The sequence below is a fragment of the Heterodontus francisci genome, chromosome 13, assembly GCF_036365525.1.
Source record: "Heterodontus francisci isolate sHetFra1 chromosome 13, sHetFra1.hap1, whole genome shotgun sequence".
NCBI lineage: Eukaryota > Metazoa > Chordata > Chondrichthyes > Heterodontiformes > Heterodontidae > Heterodontus > Heterodontus francisci.
In genome coordinates this window covers 94638539-94663612 of record NC_090383.1, presented here as the reverse complement: position 1 = coordinate 94663612, position 25074 = coordinate 94638539, and the positions used below count along the sequence as shown (strand labels likewise).

Sequence of the window (25074 nt, the reverse complement as noted above, 5' to 3'; positions counted from 1 at the left end):
TACTGGGTAATGAAGACATGTTTTGTTTACCCGTAACAGATTTCAAGCAGGGTTTGCCTCGAAGACCATGAGAAATAATACAGCTGCTTGTGTGTTTTAATGTGTCAATTGCCATAGATGTAACCAGTGTACATTAACCATTTGTGATCTTCACATGATTGAATTGCTGTAGAATTCCCTGGAGTTTCCTCCCCAAGTCCCTCTGCCACTTTATGTCTCTCTCCTCCTTTAAGATGCTGCTTAAAAGCTACCGCTTTGACCACCTGTTCTAATATCTCCTTATATGGCTCAGTTCAAATGTTTGCACCTTGGGAAGTTTTACTACATTAAAGGTGCTATATTAATGCAAGTTGTTGTTATACTCCAAAGGAGGAGAGGCAGCATCCTGACCTTAGTTCTCTCAAGTTTTCTTGAAGCAGTGCACAATCAACTGGATGACAAATAATACAGGTGGGGGGAGGTTGCTAAAATAGCACCAGCCCAATATTGAAAACCCAAGGCAGCCAATTGGAATTGGACAGGAAATAATGGAAGTTAAAGCAAAATGTTGCGGCGTTGTGACAAATTTGTTTTATCATTTTAACTTGAGTGCGTGCTTTCTGCATCATAATGGAAAATTCCATGGCAGACATTCGATTCTTATATCAGAGTGTCAATATTTTAACCAAAAAGAGTATTCCATAATTAGAATGGTTTTAATGTTGCTGAAAAACTATTTTAAAAATTTGGAATTATTTTGATCATATTTATCTAATAAATAGCATAACCAGATTTATCTAGTTATTATAAATTCTCACAATTTTCTTTCATAAGTATTAGTTCTTCATCCCAAAAGGAATGAAGAATGTATATATTATTCATCGATGAAAATGATGTTTACTGCGTTGATTTATTGGGAATTTTTTCAATTGATCCCTGTGTTGCAGTTAATTTAAATGAACTGTAATTGTTTTCTAATAGTCCTTTAATTTCCCATAATGCATGTAAAACGGAGTTTCCGACTGTTCAGCGGATAATGGATGATGTGGGGTCAGTAATAACCATTACAGTTCTGGCTATTATTTCCTCTTCATGGGTGCTCAGGAAAATGAGATTGTCACACTCTCTCTGATAGGCGTAGCAGCAGACAGCTAAAAGCCCCTTCATGTAAGGATGTTATTTCATAGAGACACCCGCTCCGGATTATCTCTTTACTTCAAACTTCTGCCAGCTTGCACAGGAGATAAAAAAAAACACACACACACACACCAAATCGCCGCAACCCAGGGGTGGAGCGGTTCTGGCCGGATGCAATTCCCGTCTTCGGCTTTCACTTTGATTAAGTCCGCAGCGACTAAAATTCACTTAGACCAAGAGGTAAATTTAATACCAGTTATGCACATGCTGTTCATATCACAACCATTTCACATGATGCCACTTAATTCCCTGAGAAGTGGAAAGGTAAATCAGTGGCTGGCCAGCTAAGGTGTCATAATGCATTAGGACCAGGGCTCGCTGTGGGGGATAATGGTTGTGATTGCTGTTGACTCATGTCTCTGCAAAGAGCTTCATGTAAAATAAGTGACATTTAAAAGGCATCAAGATGTGAAAAGAGAACAAGAGAGGGGAGGGAGAAAATCGCACTTCTAACATTGCCATCTGATAATAAAGTCTCTTTCTTGCCCTGAGTAGCCTGAAATGATAACTCAATATGCTGCCACTAACCCCCAGTAAAGCTTTAACTTCTTGTCTTAAGTTTCAGAATGAATCTATAAAAACAGCTCCTGGGAGCTGCCTCCAGTATCATGTTATCTCTTAAATCAAATTCAAAAATCTTTTTTATTTTTTTAAATCTTCTGCCCTCGGATATCAGTGCCTTCATCCTCTGAGGGCTGCAGGCTGGATCACGTTAGGCAGCATTGTACAAGCAATAAGGTAGCTGGTCTCCAAAGGCTGGATTTAGTCTTATTTCTATAAAAGAATCCGATTCCATTTTACAGTAAGCATATGCCGCATGTAATGTGCATCTAGTGGACTTTTGTTTGCAAAAACAAGTGCCAATGAGCAGTCTTGTTCTTAGTCTGTTCAATGGGTTGTATTCCGGCTGTTCAGCTGAGGGATTGAGCTGCAGCTGATCCCCTGCCGCTTAGCTGATAGGGAGAAAAAAAATCTGAGGGGGCCAGCCCTGTTTGTTAATGCAGTTTTTAACCTCCTTAATGAACCACTTAGCCAAAGTTAGATGACAACCTAATCCATGTTTGCACAGGCAGGGGGTTTGGAAATGCTGAATAATGGCTTTGCGGAGAGGATTGTTAGAAAGGTCACTGCTGTGTGTTTTTTATAATATTATTATTCTCAAACCTTTACTGATTGTTGTTACTCAGTTTTCTATCTTTGCCTGATTTTTTTTTTCTCTTTTCTATATAAAAGTCTCCAGAGAACCCCGGTGACAGGGCTGTTATTTGAAAACTCACTAGGAAGAGAGTAAGCAATTTGAGCTTAGCTGAAGCGTAATCTTGGGTTGTCAAGAAGGAACCCATTCAGCCTATGCTAATCAATCAGTAAAATCAACCGACCAATCATCTCTTCAGCTTAGCATATATCCTGAGGTCTGATATATCTATTAACTGCCCATCATGCAGCTGGTCTCTGGTTGATGAGATTCTCTCAATCCGGCATTTGGAGGCAGATAACTGAGCTATCACAATCCCAGATAAATACTAAAGTAAAAAAAATCTAGTAAAGCCTGGAGAGCAAGACAATGCAATACTATCCAAGTGCCCTACTGCTCACTATGTCAGGCACAGCCGTTTTTATAGTTTGAACATGAAGATTTTTCATATTACAAAATGAATTTTTTGTAGCTTTTAATTACTTTGTGCTGATGTCATAAAAATATATATGTATATGTTGGATTTTTTTAATGTTGGTAACTATCATTTTGTCTTTATTATAAGGTAGCAATGAAATGAGATATGACGCACTCTGACTGCTATGTACAGTACGAGCAACTTCTGGATCTGTCACAATATTACAGTACTAATTGACGACACAATTGTTGGTTATCATTGGTTTTAGATTTGAATGCAGTAATCATTATACACATCCTCAACTGTGTTCTGCTGCCATTTTTGTTGTTGATTCTGCTCCTTTTTTCTCCTCCCCAATTGTTTCCTCCTGTAAGTACCAACTCTTGCTACCATGCGTGTAGGCAACCCTCCAGTACCTTAGCCAAGTACTTATTCTTCATCTATTTATCCTAGACAGTGTGTGTTGGTAAGCCAGTCAACCCTGGAAAGCATCCTAGGTCACCATGGCCCTGTTTTTCTCTGAAGTCCACATATATATCACGTGCAAACAATTTTTAAAAATGAAGAACAAAGTTATTTTCACCCAAACCATTCACTGTCTGTAATGTGATTTGGTATCACTGACATTGGTCACACTACTTTGCATAACATATGTGCACATTGATGGTGCCTTTAACATCCCAAGACTGCAAGGAGGGAGGTGACGAATGGAACATCTGCGCGTGTTTGAATCTCTCCTTCCCCACTTCCCAGTGAAGAACCTTGAAATGTTTTGCTATGTGAGGTAATGTTGTTTGCTGTTGTTAATCAGTGCACAAAAAAATCTGCATTGCTGATAGCATTATGAAATAGGAAATTGACATGAAAAATGTTGATAATCATCCAGAAGAAATTATGGTCTGTGTTTCCCATATTGGGTAATTTCTTGAATGTTACAAAAAAAGGATTAGCTGGGAGTTTATACTCCACAGAAGTGAACCTTAAGACACTTTGGCTCAGTAACATTTTGGCCATGTGCCTCCAACTAGTTGATATAGTTAATTGGGCTATCATGAAATTAAAAAACTTTACCTTAACCCTTTGAAGTACTGAATTCACTTGATAACTGTCAAAATGCGCGTAATTTCTGTTATCTACCCAAGAGCCTTTGAGCTCTGGTGTGAATTTTAGAAAACTGAAATTAATGAGAAACTACAGTCAATCAGTTGGTAAGTCTAATTGTTTTTTTCCCTCCCTTCTTGAAGATACTGAGTCACACTGAGATGTGATTCCACATGCATCTGCTGCCCACCAATACCTTGCCTAAGTGGTCAATCTCCATGTGTGACCCTAGAAAAAGAATGTTCGCAAGATATACAATTGTAGAAACATCACAATTGAAATAGATTGTCATCACCAGACACCCACATGTGCAGACTTTCGGATTAGGGAAACACTGAATATCAACCAGCCACAGGAATCCTGGCTAATTTCCCTCCTCCCTGTTCCCAGTCTAATGCGGCTGAGACCCCATCACTGTCCTATCTTCAATCACTTAACTCTGCGTCCATGGGGATAGATGTAATGTTCAGTGGCGTACAGAAAAGATGCCAGTAATATCTGTTGCTGTTATATTCAAATTCAAGATGCAGCCTGGAAATTGGTGTCTTTGCTGAACATGCCATCATTATACAGGATGTTTGGTGTTGGTACGGTAACTCCGTTTGCACCATTTTGGCAGCAAGCATGCAGTGTAATGATACTGGGGTTTATGCTGTTCTGCCATGAGGCAGCAGTGAAACGATCCAGGAAAGGTAATCTCATGCAACTAGTACTGCACATCAATTGCAATTAGTAATTGTAGTCAATCTTGGAGGAAAACCTCTTAATCTGTTGGTATCTGCAGCTCCTGGTATGAATAACGCAGCTATGTGTGCATGAAAACCGATTGTTTTGTAAGAGCAGCAGGAACAACTTGCATTTATGCGGCACCTTTCACAACCTTAGGACATCCTGGCCGGAATTTTATGCCACCCCCACAGGAGTGGGCTGGTGGGGGGAGGGGGGTCATAAAATTGAGTGGGAGGTGGGAGGGGTTGTTCCCGATGCCTTCCCACCCCTGCTGCAATTTTATGAGGGCGGTGGTGAGAAACAGCCCATCCGCCCTAGGCCAATCAAGGCCCTTAAGTGGCCAACTAACTTCAACTCTGGTTTGGTTGGGGGGCGGTGGGGGATGTGTTGTGGAGTGGGGGCAGTTGGACTGTGGGGCGGGGGGCGGTCACCATGGGGTATAGGGTGCCCAATCAGGATGCCACCCCCCCCCCCCCCCCAGCCCACAAGGAGGCTGCCAAGTTTTACTTGGCGGCCTCCTGGAGGGGCTGATGAAAGGTCACACAGACCTGAAATGTTAACTCTGCTTCTCTCTCCACAGATGCTGTGTGACCTGCTGAGTATTTCCAGCTGTTTTTATTTAAGAAACGCAGCAGCCAATTTGTGCACATCAAGGTCACACAAACAGCAGTGTTCTAGTGAGTAGATAATCTGTTTTTAGTGATATAGAATGAGGGATAAATATTGACCAGGTCATAAGAACAGAAGAAACAGGAACAGGTGTAGGCCATTCAGCCCTTCATGCCTGCCCTGCTATTCAGTAAGACCATGGCTGATCTGATTGTGACCTTAACTCTACTTTTCGTGCCTGTCCCCCAAAACCCTTGACTCCCTTGGAGATCAAAAATCTGTCTAACTTGGCCTTGAATATATTCAATGAAACAGCCTCCACTGCTCTCTGGTGAAGAGAATTCCAAAGATTAATGACCCTCTGAGAGAATAATTCTTCCTCATCTTTGTTGTAAAAGGGAGGCCCCTTACTTTTAAACTGTGACTCCTATTTCTAGATTCTCCCACAAGGGGAAACATCCTCTCAGAATCTACCCTGTCAAGGGCCCTCACTATCTTAAATGTTTCAATAAGATGACCTTTCATTCTTCTACACTCCAATGAGTATAGGTTGAACCTGCTCAACCTTTCCTCATAAGACAGCTCCTTCATCCCAGGAATCAGTCGAGTGAACATTCTCTGAACTGCTTCCACTGTAAGTATGTCCCTCCATAAGTAAGACCAAAACTGTATGCAGTACTCTAGGTGTGGTCTCACCAATGCCCTGTACAACAATGCTCTGTACAGTTATAGCAAGACTACCCTACTTTTATACTCCATCCCCTTTGCAATAAATACAAAGGTTGTCATGAAAATGCCTCTGCTCCTCCTCAGAACAGTGCTATGGGATATTTTATACCTAACTGAGTGGGCAGACAGGACCTAAGTTTAAAGTCTGTTCCAAAAAAAAGCACCTCTGACAGTGCAGCACTCCCTCAGTACTGTACAAAAGTGTCAGTCTAGAGTCTGTGCTCAATTCTCGAGTAGAACAGCCACATCCCATTATCATTCACTGAATCTGTATCACTTTTGGAAAATAAAAGTCAAAATACTTTTGAGGGAATTGTCTTGAAAGATGTAGAACCGACAGTATGGCAGTAAGTATGAGATGTCTGCACCGATCGGCCATTCCAAATGCTCTTGCAGTGGTTTTTATTTTGTAATAACAAATATCTCATGGTGTTGCTCAAAGTCAGTTGGAAAATATTGTGTTTTATGCTGTATATTGTACAGTACATCATTAAAAACACTAATTTGAGTTAATTAAGTGAGCGAATTTTTAATTATGGTATTGTGGGACTGAGGGCTTTAAGTCTTAATGAATTATGCCACCCCCCCCCCCCCCCCACCCACAAAAGAAATTGGAGCCTTGTTCCAGTTACTTAAAGTGCTCATTGTCATTATACAGTAAACACCAAATGTATTTTAGCAATAACAGCATAAGCACATTATGTGCTTTAAATAAATAATACACAGCTTCCAGCTCAGCCAGGAAAGCAGTTTGTGAGCATTTGCTGCTCCCACAAAGACCTTATTGCTATGTTCCTGGCCAGGACCCAGGAAATGGCTTTGAGCTCTTAAAAGCAATTGCTGCTCTTTTGCTATGCACACCAGCAGGAAGGAGGAAAGGTGGGCAGGAATAGTGTGAGGCAGCAGAAGGGAATAGGGAGCAGCAAGTGAGGAAAGGAGAAAGGCGACCAATAATCAGAAAGGTTCAAGAATGGGAGAGGTGGCAAGAGGCATGATTTTCGTGCGCCTCTGGCACAGGGCACTATGGAAAAACAGTACCACCTACCTTGGCAATTCAAATCAGGGCCATGGAGGACTCAGTCAGAGGCTAATATAACAGAGGGGATTGGAAATAAAACGTTTGAACATTACATGAGTGTGACAGGAACATTTGCAAGAAACGTGCCGTATAAATGATTTGGATGTGTGGACCAATTGTAATATTTCCAAATTTGCTGATGACACAAAACTAGGTGGGAATATAAGTTATGAGGAAGATGCAAGGAGGCTTCAAGGGGACTTGGACAGGCAAGTGACAGGCAGATGGAATATAATGTGAATAAGTGTGAAGTTATCCACTTTGGTAGAAAAGAACAGAAAGACAGAATATTTATTAAATGGTGAGTGGTTGGGAAGTGTTGATGTCCAAAGGGACCTGGGTGTCCTTGTTCATGAGTCACTAAAAGTTAGGATGCAGGTGCAACAATCAGTAAAAAGGCAAATGGTATGTTGGCCTACATCACAAGGGGATTAGAGTACAGAAGTAAAGATGTCTTGCTGCAATTGTATAAAGCCTAGATGAGACCACACTTGGAGTCTTGTGTACAGTTTTGGTCTCCTTATCTAAGGAAGGATGTACTTGCCATAGAGGGAGTGCAATGGAGGTTCACCAGACTAATCCCTGAGATGGTCTTATGAGGAGAGATTGCAGAAATTGGGCCTGTATTCTCTAGAGTTTCGAAGAATGAGAGATGATCTCATTGTAATTTACAAAATTCTTACAGGGCGTGACAGAGTGGATGTAGATAGGATGTTCCCCCTGGCTGAGTCTAGAACCAGGGGACATAATCTCATAATAAGAGGTAGGCCGTTTAAGACTGAGATGAGGACAATTTCTTTACTTAGAGGGTGGTGAATCTTTGGAATTCTCTACCCCAGAGGGCTGTGGAAGCTCAATCATTGTTCAAGACAGAAATTGATTGATTTCTGGATACTAATGACATCAAGGGACATTCAGATCGTGGGAAAGTGACATTGAGGTAGCTGATCAGGCATGATCTAATTGAATGTTGAAGCAGGCTCGAAGAGCTGAATGGCCTACTCCTGTGCCTATGTTCTTATGTGCAGGACTTTTAACATATTAGCGATAAATAACCCTGATTCTATCCTTGCGTAACTTCACACAACCGGACTTCCAGCAGGGGATTCTGTGTTGCAACCTGTGGCTCACCCTGCCCAGTTATTTCCTTCTCTCCAGGCCAAGGCTGATGAGCACAAACCAATGAGAACTTCATCCTATTCTGATCCAGCTGAAATCAGCTGACAAACCAGGAATCAAACTTGCAATTCCCCTGCTTTAAGCCATTTATTTCTATGGGACTGTACTAAGTTTGTGTTAAGAGTTGATGACATTTTTGTTTCATTAGCTGTAGTACACCCAAGTGAATGTGATCTTTACACATTTGAATGGAACCATCTAATAAAATGTACTTTTTATTTGAAAGTTCACTGCATGTTGTTCTATACTTAACTCTTCTTAAGTCAAATTGCTAGAGTTCCACATGTCTGTAGTGGAAATAAGAATTCCTGAAAGGACTGGTTGTAAATAAAAAAAATTGTGAGATATTTCTTCCTTTTTGTGTAGGTGGAATATAAAAATGGTGGGGAAGAAATTTCACCTAACTTGATAATTCTGGTGACAAGGCTGCATTTTGGTGACACCGGATTGGCCGAGTTTCCACCCCTCATAATGTGCCCCACAGTTGTGCTGTGGAGGCTTGCGGGCAGGTGGGGCAGGGTGCTGCTTCTTCCCACCCCGAGTAGATCAATATCCATCTTTAGGGGTTTTGTCTGGATTTGTTGCCATACCAATCAGGGAATTAGACTTATCCCCAAGAGGCCCAGTAGGATGTACGCCTGCTAAGAGGGCCCATTGTGGGTTAACTGAAGGTCCCAAAAAGGAAAAAAAAGATGATCAATCCAGAGGGATCAATTATATTTACAAGACTGGCCCTCTACTCCCTAGTGGACAATTTTAAGGCCTCTTCTTTGGCTTGATTGAGGTCTCCTGTGGTCCCTATTGGAGTAGCAGGGCGTCATTCAGACTTAAGCTTCCTCAGGGCAAGCATCTGTGGCTCTGTTACAGGCATGGTCAGCCACCCTGAATATTCTGATAACTTCTTCACCCCCGATATTGGGGACAGGCTCAACAGGACAAAAGCAGTAAGCGGACGTGCTATCATGTCAAACTTCTGCCCCCTCAAAAGGGCCTGCAGAATTTTTAGACTGGAAAATTTTCTTAGGGTTTCATCACTATAGTCAGTATTAAAGATTCCCAGTTCAGTTACTGTATGGCTGGATGTAGTGAAGAGTGACTCATGTTTTGGGTGGTGTTTAGATGTTTAGAGATACAGCACTGAAACAGGCCCTTCAGCCCACCGAGTCTGTGCCGACCATTAACCACCCATTTATACTAATCCTACACTAATCCCATATTCCTACCACATCCCCACCTGTCCCTATATATCGCTACCACCTACCTATACTAGGGGCAATTTATAATGACCAATTTACCTACCAACCTGCAAGTCTTTTGGCTTGTGGGAGGAAACCGGAGCACCCGGAGAAAACCCATGCAGACACAGGGAGAACTTGCAAACTCCGCACAGGCAGTACCCAGAATCGAACCCGGGTCCCTGGAGCTGTGAGGCTGCGGTGCTAACCACTGCGCCACTGTGCCGCCTGTGGTCTTTCTGAGTTCTGAATATCCCTTGATCATTCTACTGTATATTTCCAGTATTCTGTTTTCATTTTATATTTCTATCAATCATTTTTTTTTATCATAGAAATATTGAACATTTTTACTAAGAAAATGATGTATGGATTAAAAAGCTTTGGGTGGGGAGAGAATTACTGGATAACGAATACATATGAAGATTTAACTTTTGGAATGATATTGATAGCCGTTACCAGAAAATAGTGCTTTCTAAAAGCTGCTTTTGTTTTACTTTGACGTTATGAAAACCTTGTTCTTAATCCTAAAGTACCAGTATGCTTGGGTAGATTGCAAGTTGATCATGTGGAGATCCTCCTTTATCCATTATTGGATCTGAAATGGAGGAAGCTTAAGAATTATCTGACTTCTTAGTTAATGTGCAAATCATCTAAAATGCTAAGTTCAGATCGGTCACAGTGACGAGATAGTGTTAAAATGTTGACTGCGTTTAACAAATCAGCTTTGTTTCTTTCCACAAATTGACTTTTCAGAGAAGTGTTTAGCCAGACATGTTTAACGTTGAAGATAGTGCATTTTCCACATGTGAACTGAGAAAGTAATTTATCACCTATCCAGGCATGGACTCCCAGTTACAAACAGAGTGCTTTGAATAGAGTGGCATTTGCTTGCCTGATGGCAGCTTTTTCAACAGAAGAAAATACCCTGCTTGAGCTGCCTCAATAAAGTTGGAGTTCATGTCCTCAACATGGAAAACAATGATCACTTTAAAACAAACCGTTTAGTACAACAACAACAACAAGTGCATTTGTTAAACTACACCTCCAATGTTGCAAAAAGTCCCAAGGCACTTCAAGACCATTATCAAACAAAATTTGACACTGAAGCATTAAGGTGATGTTAAGATGACCAAAAGGTCAAAGAGGTAAGTTTTAAGAGCCTCTTGTAGGAGGAAAGAGAGGTTTATGGAGGGAATTCCAGAGTGTTAGGGCCTTGACAGTTGAAGGCACAGCCACCAATGCTGGAGTTTAAAAATTCGGCGATGCACAAAAAAACAGATTTGGAGGAGCGCAGATATCTCAGAGGGTTGTAGGGCTGGCGGAGATTACAGAGGTAGGGAGGGGTGAAGCCATGGATGGATTTGAAAACAGTAAGAGAATTTTAAAATTAAGGCATAGTGCAACTGGGTGATAAATTGGCGAGCTCAGGGGTGATGGGTGAATGGGACTTGGTGCGAGTTAGGAGATGGGCAGCAGAATTTTGAGTGAGCTTGTGTTTATGGAGGGTGGCCATCCAGGAGTGCATTGGAATAGTCAAGTCTAAAGGTAAGAAAGGCATGGATGAGGGCTTTAACAATCGGTGGGCTGAGGCGGCGTAGATTCGGGCAATGTTATGGAGGTGGAAGCAAGCGGTCTTAGTGATGGGGCGGATATGTGGTCGGAAGTTCATCTCTGGATCAAATATGACACCAAGGTTGCGAGCAGTCTGGTTCAGTCTCGAAAACAGTTGCCAGGGAGACGGATAGAGTTGGTGCCTAGGGAACTGAGTTTGTGTTGGGAACCAGGGACAATTGCATCAGTCTTACCAATATTTAGTTGGAAGAAATTTCTGCTCACGAATACTGGATGTCGGTCAAGCAGATTGACATTTTAGTGACAGTAGAGGGATTGGGAGAGGTGGTGGCGCGGTAGGGCCATCTGTTGTCAGTGACATTTGGAACCTGATGTATTTTCAGTTGAGGGGCAGCATGTAAAAGATAAATAGGGGGAGCCCAAGGATTGTTGGTTGGGAGACTCCAGAGGTAATGGTGCAGGAGTGGAAGAGAAGCCATTAATATGTGCTGAACACCCAGCCTATATTCTTGTTTTGGATAAAACATTAAACCAAGGCTCCCTCTTCCCTCTTGGAGACGTTAGAAATTGCATGGCACTATTTGAAGGACAAAATTTATCTGTCCAACATCATCACCAAAAAACAAAATTATCTGGTTATTTATCTCATTGCTGTCTAAGGGAGCTTGCTATTTATAAATTGGTAAGCATGTTTTGTACTTTATAACAGTGACTACACTTCAAAAGTACTTAATTGGCTGTAAAGCACATTGGGACACCCTGAGGTTGTGAAAGGCACTATATAAAAACAATTTCTTTCTTTCTTAAAAACAATGCTTACTGAGGTGCACTTTCAGGAACTTGGGCTGCACATTGCCAATGCACCACAGCCCTAAAATAGAATATCAGCCAATAATTTGTTAATACTGTCTTAGGGTTGCAATGTTCTTGCTTTCAAAATATTTCAGTCGCAGCTCCTCATTGGCTCTGTTTGTAAAGTGAGTGTACTATGTACCCATACAGGCCAGGAATGTCCCAAGTTCAATTTCAGATCTGTGCCAAAATAACACATGTCAGATGTATATTAGGTACAGCTAAGATAGTCCCCATGGATGACTAGCCTGCAGAAGCTCAGTATACATGCTCAAGAATGGCCCTTTGGAGGAGTTCGCAGAGGGCTGACCATTAGTCAGCACCTTGAGGACAGAAGGGGAGAAGATTCGAAAATAAAAAAGGCAGTACAGATTGGGACACCTTTTGCTAAATAAGGCAATAGTTTGCTGTCCCAGAATCAAACCTTAATGTATTATTGCTGTGTGACAGGTACAAACTTTGATTAAATCCATTGTTCTCAATTGGAAACTTGCCAGTAACTGTGCCTTCGTGAAGGGGAAGGTTGCCAGTTATACACAGATACATTCTCTACTTAATCTTACTGGGAAAATGACCACATTGTGGGTTTTTTTAATCACTGACCACACAACAGCCGTGTAATCAGTTAAAATCTTGCAGAATACTCCAGCATCTGTAGGAATGATGATCCTATTGAAATCAGGTTACATTTGAGTATCAGTTGGTAGCATTCCTGCCTCTGAAACAAAAAGTTGAGTTTGAGTCGAACTCCAGGACTTGAGCACAACAATTCGGTTTAACATCTCATCCAAAAGACCGCACTCTAGTGCAGTACAAAGGGAGTGCTGCACTGTCAGATGTGCCTTCTTTTAGATAAGACGTTAGGGCAGATGGGGCCTCAGTTTATCAGGTGGATGTAAAAGAACACGTGATGCTATTTCAAAGAAGAGCAGGGAAAGTATCCCCACTGTCCTGGCCAACATTTATCCCTCAATCAAAATCACAGAAACAGATTATCTGTATATTATCTCATGGCTATTTGTGGGAGTTTGCGGCATGCAAATTAGCTGCCGTGTTTCCTACATTACATTTAATGAAGATATGTGAACTATTGCTGCATTCTTTGGTGTTTCAAAATAACAAATGTTCAAATGCTTCCCAGGAACCTTAACGTAACTAACATGGTCCTTTGCTGTACATCCTTGACTTTCTTTGTATTGTTGTACACAGCATTAGGTTAGGAGCAAATAAGATCAATTTAATGTAAGGGTTCAGATGGCCACAAAAATCATAAGAGTGAAGTTCAAATAGTTGAATACGTTTTCTGAACAGTGAGATTAAACTACAACATTTTAATTGCGCTCTGGCATATAGAATCTTTTTAATTGTATGAATTGTGGTCTCGGTAACATTGAAATTATTTAAATAACAATTCAAAGTTGTAGTGAATAATGTGGTCACATGACTCACATGATTCTTATTGTGCAGGTTCTAAAGCAGAAAAATGATAAAATTAGGATTCACATTTATGTTTTAGTTCAGCGTCAAATCCTTGCTGTGTAAGTTGAAGGAAAACCTGATATTGCAGGTTAATGTACTAATCTGTATTGGTGAAGATGCAGTCGGGTTAAGCAATCATGTCGCAGATTTTCACATCTACAGAGTGTGGCCTGGTCCTGTCTCCTTCCTGGGAGATGCTTTCAATGCTTTTTAACCCTTAACGGGAGGGGTGATCCGCACCTGTCACTAAAATTGAGCATAGGGAATTCAGACTTGGTAAAATTTGAGTTGTCAGATGTTGGTCTGTAATGAAACTTTTTAAAAACTTAACCTGTCCTTATGCAAAACAAAAGGCCTAAACTTATTCCAACCAGTCGCTGATGTGACTTTTTGTTTTAATACTGCATTTCTACATAGGAAAATGGTAAAAAAAATTACTGTCCAAAATATATTTCCAATTTTTGTAATTTGTAATGCATGTAATTCAGACTAACTCCAGAATTTTTTTGTCGATAATCCTAGTTTGTTTAAATGATAATTATTAAACCACATAAATAATTAAAGAAATAAAGATTATGATTTGATTGTCATATTTCTGCTGCTTTCTACGTCAAAGCTTTAAAATTGTTTATTGCTTCTGAAAGAAATACAAAGGAAGCTTTTTTGTAAGTGGTGTGTGATTCAACTGACAATAGATAACTGACAGCTGATAGGATGGCTTATTGCTGAATATTCATTTACTTATTGATTTAATTTTGAGCTCATCTGTACACTTTTTGGGGCAAGAAATGGTTGACTGTTTCTTCAGACCCTTTCATTCCACATTTTGTTAGGTATCAGTAAAGCTGCATGTGTGAAGCTCTGGTACTGGGCTATTTTATCTCACAAGTATGGTTTGATATCAGACAGCTGCCTGAATCAATAATTTCTGATTTTTGGAAATCCTTTTTCTTCTTCTTGTTTTCTGTGACTGTCACAATTTATGTAATTAATATCCGTACTCTTTCCCTCATATAAAGCTAAAGCTTTGAATTATTTTGCCAAGTTAACCAGTGGTCTGGGTTAGCAACAAACTATGGGAAATGCAGGTTAGAAGCTATAGCATTATACAGTGAGATTTTTTTTCTCTTTAAACAAAGGTAATGATTTCATGCTGTTGTACAGTAGCTAACAACATTTGCTCTTATTTTGTTCTAGGCATCTGGCCTTCAGAAGAGGTATTGGCTTATTACTGCATAAAAAACAGTGATTTCTTTAGGTACGTGAAAGGATCTATGGTGGTTCTCCATTTATTTGGTGCTGATTTATCTCGATTATAAATTAATCAAGCTAGTTCAAGGTGAATCATACCTTTTGCATTTGGACTTTGCGCATTACCTGGAGGTACCAAATTACCACTGCATATGCCCCTTGCTTGGTAAAATATGTCAGACTTTTGATTTCCACTCAAGGCATTTGGTTTCACTTTGTTTTTTCCTTTTGAAAATAAAAGTTACAATCAATGAACCTTCATTGTGAAGGTCAGGCAGGAGAGAGGCAATGACAGGATTCACACACACACTATATAATGTGATAAGAGATTCAGTGAAACCATCCATCAAATTTTTTTCAAATAAAACCATTCTGTTTTCTGTTTTAGTATAATGTTACGACCAGGTGAGAAAGGGGTCCAGGGGTTCCCTCTCAGCCTTTGCCTGGTTTGACAGTAACAGGGTTTAATTTTTAAAACACCATGTTTTCAGCTCCCCCTCAGAGAATCCTTGTTCACTGCTCTCCAGTTGTAAGGCAAAGAGATCAACCAGACAGGTTTTCTTAGATTTATACAAGAAAGGTGGAAGTTTATTAACCTTAAACTAATTCAGTTAACAACTACGAATACGCGATGCAATAAACACACACACAGATACAGACAGAAAAGTAGAAAGAATAAAGGGGAAAGGTTTGAGGCAATTGCTGGGATTTATTTACGGTCCTTTGAGTTCGATGTAGAGTCTTTGATTTCCGGTAAGTCCTGCCATTTCGTTGGGGCCCAGAGCACTCTTTAAAACTAGTTTCGATGTAGGAGTCTTTTCTCTCTTGACGTTTAAGTGACTTCAGTGGATCTGGAGATTTGTAAGAGAGAGAGAGAGAGCTAGCCAGGAGAGAGGCTCTCTTCTTCCAAGTTCAGTTGCAATCTGACCCAAACTGTGCTGTGAGCAGTTCAAACAAAACCTGGGCCAGCAGGTTAGTCATGTGACTAGTTGTTTTAACAAACTCCTGCCTTTGTGGAATCTCCATCTTAGCAGACACCCTAAAATGCTGGCTTTCTTGCACATTCAATGTCTGGTGATCAAAATCCACTAGGGTTTATTGGACCGAGGGGCCGTTCTATTGTCTCCAGGCACTGTCTCCTAGTATGCAAATGTTTTCCAACCACTGCTGATCTCCTTAAACAAGTCATTTCTTAATCCCAGCAACAGTTTAAAATTAATGTTCGTATGACAAAATTAATATGCCTCATTCTTGGCAGGTGGGGTCTTTATGACACCTCCACACCCAGCGGAATGAAATGCGATTTTTAGAAGAGCATTGCATTAAAAGGGACGAGAGAGAAATGTAGCTACAGGAAAACACACATGCATCTGTCTCATTCATTCAGAAATCCTAAAAATTGTTACAGTCTGTCTTTTCTTGGTAGCAGTGCTGCTTTAAATTGCCCTTTTTGACCTCCTAATAAACATGTGGCTTTTGGGGAAGTTTTTCAGTTTGCACATTACCATGACTGTCTAGGGTGTCTTTGCTCCTGTTGAGCTTTGCAGGGGGAGGGTTAGATTTAATTAGCCGTAGGTTGGAGTTCTGCTCATGGGCGTCGGCAGTGGGCAGATCCACCCTGAACTCTCTCTCGGTGCTTTTATGAGTCATGCAAGGGCTTTTCACCTTAGTGCATGGTTTTCTCATGACTGTGGGGTGCATTCCTTGCTAATCTTCCCTTTGTCCTCTGGGACACTCCTGCTTGCAGTTATTTGCCTAGTTTCTACTGCACTCCTCTGCGGCACTTTGACTAACAGAGGCATCACCCTCATGGTTTCTCTGCTCTCTTGAGGACTTTCTTTGTCAATGCATGTTTCTGTAAATGCTGTTAGCAACTCTGGCGTGGTGCTTCTGGTGTCCGCATTTACATAGGAGGACGTGTGGTCAAATTTTCCAAACATTTCGGGGTTGGCTGATCAGACAGTAGGGGTTTTCATCCGGGATTCCTCCTGTACTTCCTTTAACCTGTCCTCTTGGTCCGTTTTTCCCCTTTCCTTTCTAAATTTTTGCCAGCCTTGTGCCTGCCTGTCCTGTTTTGTTCTCAGCAGGGGTTCCTTACAGTTCACCAGCCCTCTGCTAGAGGGTTCTCCAAACACCGATACAGGACTTAGGGGTGCAGATTTCACTGTAGGTTGGGGTTTCCCCTTCAACCTGGCACATGTGGCAACTCTACAGTACTCCACCACATCTTTGTGGAGTTTTGGCCATGCAAACTGCTGTCTTATGCGGGCTTTGGTTTTTCTTATACTGACATGTACAGCCACTGTAATCTCATAGGCCATTCTTAATATTTCTCTCCGGTATCTCTACGGCACCACTAACTGGTGAACTGCTGTCCACTCCTTGCACTCAAGTCTGTGAGGAGAACTCCACTTCCTCATCAGTACCTCATTCTTTAAATAGTAGCAATCAGGGACTCCCTCTGCTACAATTTCAGACTGGGCAACCTGTGCTAACTCTCTCAATACTCGATCGGCTCGCTGAGCCGCTGTTAGGCAATATTCATTTAATTCACTCCCTGGGTCCTCTAACTTTCCAAAGAAGGTTTCATACAGACAGACCTCCTGGTTATCTGCCTGCAGTGCCAATTCAGTCTCCTCTGGGTGACCTGGTTTGACCGTGGCCTCATTCAGTAAACATGCAGGGGAACTGCAGGGGACCGTCTCCTGCCACTGCCCTGTCTCTCTGAACTCCTGCGGTCTCTTTTTCGCTACTGGGGAAGCTTCGCCCCGGCCAGTTCATTACCTAGGAGCAGGTCAACCCCATCCACAGGCAAACTAGGGGCAATCCCTACGGGCACCGGTCCCAAAACTAAGGTCGCACTCCAAGCATAACAGTACAGGCATACACTGCCTTCCAATACCAGTTACCAGCATTATGGTATTTACTGCACTCTCTGGGGGAAAGGTCATGCCTTTTCCCAGTAAAAGGGATCTAGTGGCCCCTGTGTCCCTGAGGATTACTATGGGCTTGCTTGCCCCACTCGAGGGGTATGTGGTTACTCTCCCTTCAGACACAAAATCCTGATAACCTTCAGGAACCCTATTAAATATTCCTGCATTTGCAGCAGTAGGCTTCCTGGGTCTTACTATTACTGCAGTTAAAGCCACAGCTTGTTCTGCTATGCTTTCCATCAGGGTCCCTTCTCCTTCACTGGGCGGGTGTGCCCTGATTAACCCTACAGGTTTTCCCTTTAGTTTCCAGCAGTCAGCTTTTTGATGCCCTGCTTTATTACAATGGACGCATACCATCCTCCGGGTCTCTCTCCTACTTACAGCACCTTCCCTTTTGGCTGGAGGAAGGCCCCCTGTGTCTCCTGATTTTCTTTCCCTCCCAGGACTGCTTGGGCTTCTAGCACCTTCCCACCTTTTGTCCTTTTCGGATTTGTGGGGGTGACTAGGAAAGGTTTTCCCCTGGGAAACCGACTTATAAATGAGAGCAAACTCATCAGCCAGAATTGTGGCTTGCTGGGCTCTATGAACCTTCTGTTCCTCTACAAGTTTCTTTATGGAGAGTGGGAGAAAGTTTTTAAATTCCTCGAGCAAAATTACCTCTCTGAGATTTTCATAGCTGAGCTGCACTTTAAAGAGCCCTCAGCCACTGGTCAAAAGCCAGATGCTTATTTCTCTCAAACTCCAGGTAAATTTGATCAGCTTGCTTTTTGAGGGTTCTAAACTTCTGGCGATAGGCTTCCGGTACTGACTCATATACTCCAAGGATAGCAATTTTTGTCAGTTCATAATTGGATGAACTCTCATCCGGCAACAGGGAATAAACCTCATGGGCTTTTCCAGTTGGCTTGTTTTGTAGCAGGAGAATCCAAGCCTCAGATGGCCACTTTAACTGCTTTGCCAGTTTTTCAAAAGACACAAAAATGCTTCCACCTCTCCTTCATTGAATTTTGGAATCAATTGGGAAAATGTTAACAATTCTGTACCTAGCCCTGATTTACGATCCTCCATATTGGCCATGCTTTCACTGGGGTTACTCTGTCACCCCCTAGTTAACTCAAGCCGCCTCAGCTCTCACTCTTCGCATTCCTTCTGGAAGGCTCTTTCTCCCTCTCCTCTCTTGCTTTCTCTTTCTCTCCTCTCTCTTTTTCTTCACATACCTTCTGAAAGGTTCTTTCTTTCTCTCTCTCCACTCTCTTTTTCCTGTCTTGCTTTTTCTTTCTTCTGTCTCTCTCTTCCTCTTCCCCTTTCCTCACGTTCCTTTTGGAAGGCTCTTTCTCTTTCTCCTCTCTCTCTTTTCAAATTTAAGTTTCCTCTGTTCCAATTGTATCTTTGCTAGCAATACTCTGTCAGAGTCTATTTCTAACCCTGTTTCTGCTTCTTCAGATTCAAAGGAAAAGTGGTTGGCCACTAGTCTTAGGAGTTCAGACTTAGTAGCCTTGGCACGAACAGTGATCCCACACTGCTCAGCCATTTTTCTCAACTATTCTATATACAGTGCTTTTAACTTATCCCAAGTTACCTCACCCTGGTTTGGGGAGCTATTGGCTTCAGTCACAGACATGTTAGTATTCTAGCACACACAAAAAATCTTTTCTGTTTTTGATTGGGATCAATTTGACTTCCCACTTCCAATGTCTCGTTTGTCTGTGGGTTAAATCCCGGACGAGCCCCAAATTTCTGCTACAACCAGGTGAGAAAGGGGTTTAGGGGTTCCCTCTCAGCCTTTGCCTGGTTTGACCGTAACAGGGTTTAATTTTTAAAACACCGTGCTTTTAGCTCCCCCTCAGTGAATCCTTGTTCACTGCTCTCCAATTGTAAGGCAAAGAAATCAACCAGACAGGTTAGATTTAAACAAGAAATGTGGAAGATTATTAACCTTAAAGTCTAATTCGGTTAACGACTATGAATACGTGACAAGAACACACCAACGTGCTTATGCGATAAACACACACGCAAATAGAGACAGAAAAGTAGAAAGAACAAAGAAGAAAGGTTTGAGGCAATAGCTGGGAGTTATTTACGGTCCTTTGAGTTCGATGTAGAGTCTTTGATTTCCGGTAAATGTTGCCGTTTCATTGGGGCCCAGTGCACGCTTTAAAACTTGTTTCGATGTAGGAGTCTTTTCTCTCTTGAGGTTTAAGTGACTTCAGTGGATCCGGAGATTTGTGTGACAGAGCGAGAGAGCTAGCCAGGAGGGAGACTGTCTTCCAAGTTCAGTTGCAATCTGACCCAAACTGTGCTGTGAGCAGTTCAAACAAAACTTGGGCCAACAGGTTAGTTATGTGAATAGCTGTTTTAACAAAGCCTTGCGTTTGTGGATTCTCCATCTTAGCAGAGACCATGAAATGCTGGCTTTCGTACACATTCAGTGTCTGGTGATCAAAATGCATTTGGGTTAATTGGATCGGGGGGCTGTTCTATTGTCTCCAGGCACTGTCTCTTAGTATGCAAATGTTTTCCAGCCACTGCTGATGTCTTTAAACAAGTCATTTCTTAATTTCAGCAACAGTTTAAAATTAATGTTCATATAATGAAATTAATATGCCTCATTCTTGGCAGGTGGGGTCTTCATGACAGTAATATTTTAATCAACATGTATACTTATTTTCCTTTATTGTTTCGGAAAGGAAATTTACATCAGCTGATCTAGTGTTGTCTCTAAGCATTTACAGTGCGTCAGGCCTGATCTTATAGAGGAGAGAGAGTGGAAGGCCTCATACATTTTAAATACAGTTGCATTTCTGGGTTTTGACTTGACAGCTGAATAATCTCACGTTAGAAATTTTCTCTTGTTCACAATTGAACCAATTTCAATTAAAAAGTAATATTTTAAACAGTCAAATGATAGCAGAGGTTGTCAGGCCATTACCGAAACAGAGGATACTTTTTCGGCTTTTCTTAAAAAGGATGTAATGAGAGCTCTGAATTTGTTGGGGTACGATGAAGACAAATCAGTTTTTAAATTGGTCCATTTTCTGAAAAGGAAACGTGTGCAATGCCGGGTATTGGCTGCAACATCAGGCGGTAGTGCCCACAGTTATGGTTTGGCAAAATCCTTGCAACAACCCTGCAGATCTGCCTGTGCTGATCTCTCTTCGTGAAACAGTGTGATAAGTCCTTTGAATGTGTTATTAGATACAGTTGATTTGAGTGGCTTCACTTGTGCCTACGTTATTGTTTTATTTTGGTATTTTTTTCATCGTCAGTACTCCCATTTTAAAGAAATAGCTATTTGAAAAGGAATCATGGCTCCTCCAAGGGCACAATTGGGAAGGCCGCCTCCCAGTGTGGAGCTGAGTCCTACAGACTAGGAGGGTCCCTGCTTTTATTCCCAGCAGGAGCTGAGTTAGATAATCACAGTTGGCAGTCAGCAGTGCCCCTGGACTAAAGAAGGGGGCAAAGATCAGTAGGGCTTTCACTCCTGATTGGTCTCTGGAGACCCCTGCTGGAATGTGCATGAGTATATACAGCTGGTAAGGACAGAATCAGGATCGGCTGCGATGCCTTGCATGATAGTGTAGTTTGCCAGCACTAAGTGTCAAGGATTAAACACACAGAATGGCAACTTGGGTGAAGTACCTGTGGGATGATAACCCACCATTAATGAGTACCTGTAGGGGACAAGGGGAGAAAATGAGGAAGGGATACAGTTAGTATTAATCTTTTTATGTATCCATTTGCTCAGTTAAAATACTAAGCTTAATCACATTATCTAAGAAATAGATTGGGATCAATTACTGAGTCCAAAGATATTTGAATTAGTATTAGTCATTTACTCTGGATACTACAGTGATTTAGTTGTTTCAGCTGTGTACTTTAATCCAACTCCCTTGCACAGTTGATATCCGTAACTCCTCCAACTAGCTTTTCTAGATGATGCCATTCACAGCTAAAGTAGAAGTATTCATCAAATTAACACAAATGAAAAGATGTTTGTTATAATTTTTTCAAACTACTTCTAAAGATATGCAAAGTGGTCCTGTGCTGAAATCTCCCTTTAAATATGCTGAACCACTGAATCTATTTGCCTTGCCTTTCTTCTATTACAGTAGTTAGTGAGTTGAACAAGTATTTGGCTGAAGGAAACATTCAAACTCCTCCTGCCTCTCTTTTGTTTAGCCTTTCCTCACAGATTCACTGTGCCATCACAGGAGGCACAATCAAGACACAGAGCCTCTCTGGAAAAAAAAGGAACCTTTTCAGATTTGCAGCACAGCAGTGTTAGTGTTGCAGTGAACGCTAATGAGAACCCCCACTGCTTAGCATGCCACACAATTATTTTTTATATAATTATTTTTAAAAAGCAAGCTACATGTGGTGGCCCAGTGAAGCAGCAACACTTCTGCCTTTCATATCTTTGTAACTTCCTGCTTGTTGATGTGTTTCTGTGGATGTTGAATTGTGCTGTAATGTATATGCTTCCAAAATCACACTGCCTAATTTGCATTGAGTTCTATAATTTCCTTTTTCTTTAAATGTTATTTATTTTGCAGAGGCCTTGCGGTTTGTGAACTGGGAGGTGGAATGACATGCTTGGCTGGGCTCATGGTAGGTCTTCTCAATTCTCTTCTATTCCCCCCTCCACCCCCACCATAGGGACTGTCATCTGCATCAGTTGCGGTCAAGCTGTACAGTCTTGAGAGACCCTTTAGATTGACTTGCTTTTGTATCATATTGATTTTGATGGTTGCTTTAGATGAACAGAAGTATTTCATCTGGGTGTACTCAATATCCCTTGTTGTGACATTGCAGGCCCCAAGAAGAGCTACTTTCATTGTCACAGTCAAAGCATTTCAGTTGACAGTCCGTTTTCCCAAATGCATGAAAAGCATCAGCAAAAAATAATCACAGTTGGAGCACTATGATATAGTTGTTAATGTTTGGCTGTATTATTATATCAACAAACATGATCCAGACTTCCAGTAATTAGATTCTTTTAACTTAGGTTGACCATTCAGGAGCTGTCACCCTTGCATTCTTTAAGCTCTGAGTCATGTGTTGAGCAGATATTATGTACCACTGCAGTGGAGCAGAGACAAGTTTTTATTTCTCTCCAAATAAAAAGCATATTGTTGCACTGATTGACATTTGACAAACCTGTCGTACTCTTATATAATGTGTCTAGGTTATTCACAAATGTACGAGCATGTCAGCTACACGCACAGGCAGACACAAAAAAAAATTACCCTTACAAAGCCATCTGCCTCCAATGCAAAGTTATGTGAAGGGCATCAGGCGGGCAGACAGAGGCAGACTGAAAGGCAGAGTGACAGCCTAGTATGATGGCTGTACTAGATAAACAGAAGGCTGCAAATGAAAGCCTCTCAGAATACCATCATCCACTGTCACAATCCAATTACCGAACAGAATGATAGCAAGATAGAGGCTCCCGCAAATGGAATGATAAAAGTATTGACTGATTTGATTGAATGATTAAAATAATGCAGACATAAAATGAAAAAAGATTGAAGATTGTTACTAAGAAATAGGTGAAGAAGCATGATACTGAAGGCTTGTCACTTCTGTCTTCACTTCCACACAAGACAAGCATATTTGCTCATCGTTCAATGCTATTTTCTTTTTGCAGGTTGCTATTTCTGCAGATGTCAAAGAACTTCTATTAACTGATGGGAATGAAAAAGCCATCAAAAGTATCCTTCCTCAAGCAATCTCATCTCAAAGCTCAAAAGTTTTTTAAATGTAAAAAGAATTTGTGGTTTGGTAATTACTAGAATTGTACTATATTTGTTTTCAATCGAATAGCATGAAAAAAGAAAAGACCTGATGAATTTCTAGAAATAACTCATGATTTCAAAAAGAAAACCCACAAATACAGGAAATCTAGAATAAAAAGGAACAACTTGGAAATGGCAATTGTTACACCCAAAAGCCAACACCTTTCTTTCCCATTCAGATGTTATTTGATCTGCTCTGCATCTCCCATCATTTTCTATTTTTATTCCAGGTATGAGGCTTGCTTGTTATTCATTTCCCTTATGATAAGAGTAAACTAGAATTCATTTTGTGTTCATTAAGCCAAGTCATGGATGCTTTTGAAAACAAGGTAGATGGAAGTAGCTTAAAATTATTTACCCAATCAAACAAAAAACAAGAGCACTGAATTAATCTCACTATTCTAGAAACTTTATACGAAGTTAGTATTATATGAAATTCCTGGGAAGGAGTGAAAAGACTCTCGTAGATTTTCCCTGCAGCTTTGCTGCACACTACCTCTGCAACCTTCCTCAGCCCTACAGCCCAGTACGTGATATGAGATCCTCAGACTCTGGCTTCCTGTGCAGCCCCTCACCCCCTCCCCCACCAAACCCCATCAATAACAAAGTCTTCAGCATGATTCTATCCCTGCAGCCCCTACTCAAACTCTTTTGCCTTTATCCTTCTCTCTTAGAGTGCTTCTATCTTTTTAATCTTGCTTCCAGTTATCTCCTCCAGCTTTTCCACTACTGCTCGGCATCCATTTCTCTTCTGTAAAGCTCCTTTCGAGCATCTACATTAAAGCTGCTATCAATACAAGTTTCTATTCTAAAATGATTATCCATTTAATAATAGTGAGGTAATGATGGATGCACGGAAGCACTGCAAGAGATTGGAGTGGGGTCATCACTCAACGATGTGGAAATACAAGGGAGCCTTTGGGCAATTTGAGACCCAAAATGTGGTTGGCAAATATGTAGCTCACATAGGTACAACACAGTCATCTTGCATGCAGCTTGCCCTCCAATATAGCCAAACTCAGAAATATATCTTTAAATGTCAAGGACTCAACCAAATGAATAAGAATGCTTCAGATTTCTAGATGTAAGTGAAAAGTATTTAGGGTGAGCTAAGCTTTGGATACTGAGAAACAGTGCAAAACACGGTTTATTTAATTCTGTTGACAGGTCAAGATAAAGTTTTCTAACTTTAAATTATAATGAGTATATTTTTTTCAAAGTATACTTTTTTCACTGCTTGGTGGAAAGGTGAATTAAAATAAGAGGAAATCAAATGAGCAAAAAGCAAGTGCTTTTGGATTGGCAGAAAGCAAAGGCTGAACTTATAATGAAATATTTGCTTCTTTGCCAGAAAGGCATTTCTAGTTCAGATGGGAGAAGCTGAATGTCTGTGACTGCAATATACTATTTCTTTACAGTATTTATGACCAGGAAGTAATCTAAAGGCCAATTTCCCTACCACATCCAACAACCAAAACAGCTCTGCTGCGCAGATTCTTGCTACTCTAACAATTCAGTGCCATTCACAGAGAAAAGGGTATTGTGTTTTCTTCCCTCTCCTGCCACATTAGGATTGGCAAACTTCTTCATTAGGTGTATTGACTCTTATCCAAATACTGCAGCTATGTGTTTGCTGTGTGACTGTGAAGGTGATATTCTTTTGACGTTTCTACATTGATCACTCCTGTCCATTAATGATAACTGAATCATTCTATAGGAACTTCACCATTGTGTCTTGAAAGT

At 41.1% G+C, this 25074-nt stretch overlaps 1 protein-coding gene across 3 annotated transcripts in view; it reads left to right on the top strand.

Annotated features, from left to right (window-relative positions):
* The window catches only part of camkmt (calmodulin-lysine N-methyltransferase), a 438953-nt gene that overhangs the window by 324398 nt on the left and 89481 nt on the right, over positions 1-25074 (top strand). For all 3 annotated transcript variants that reach the window (XM_068045208.1, XM_068045207.1, XM_068045206.1), the window contains exons 4-6: positions 14550-14610; positions 22090-22144; positions 23184-23247. In XM_068045208.1, the coding sequence (XP_067901309.1) occupies positions 14550-14610; positions 22090-22144; positions 23184-23247 (180 nt within the window). The remainder of the gene's footprint in view (positions 1-14549; positions 14611-22089; positions 22145-23183; positions 23248-25074) is intronic.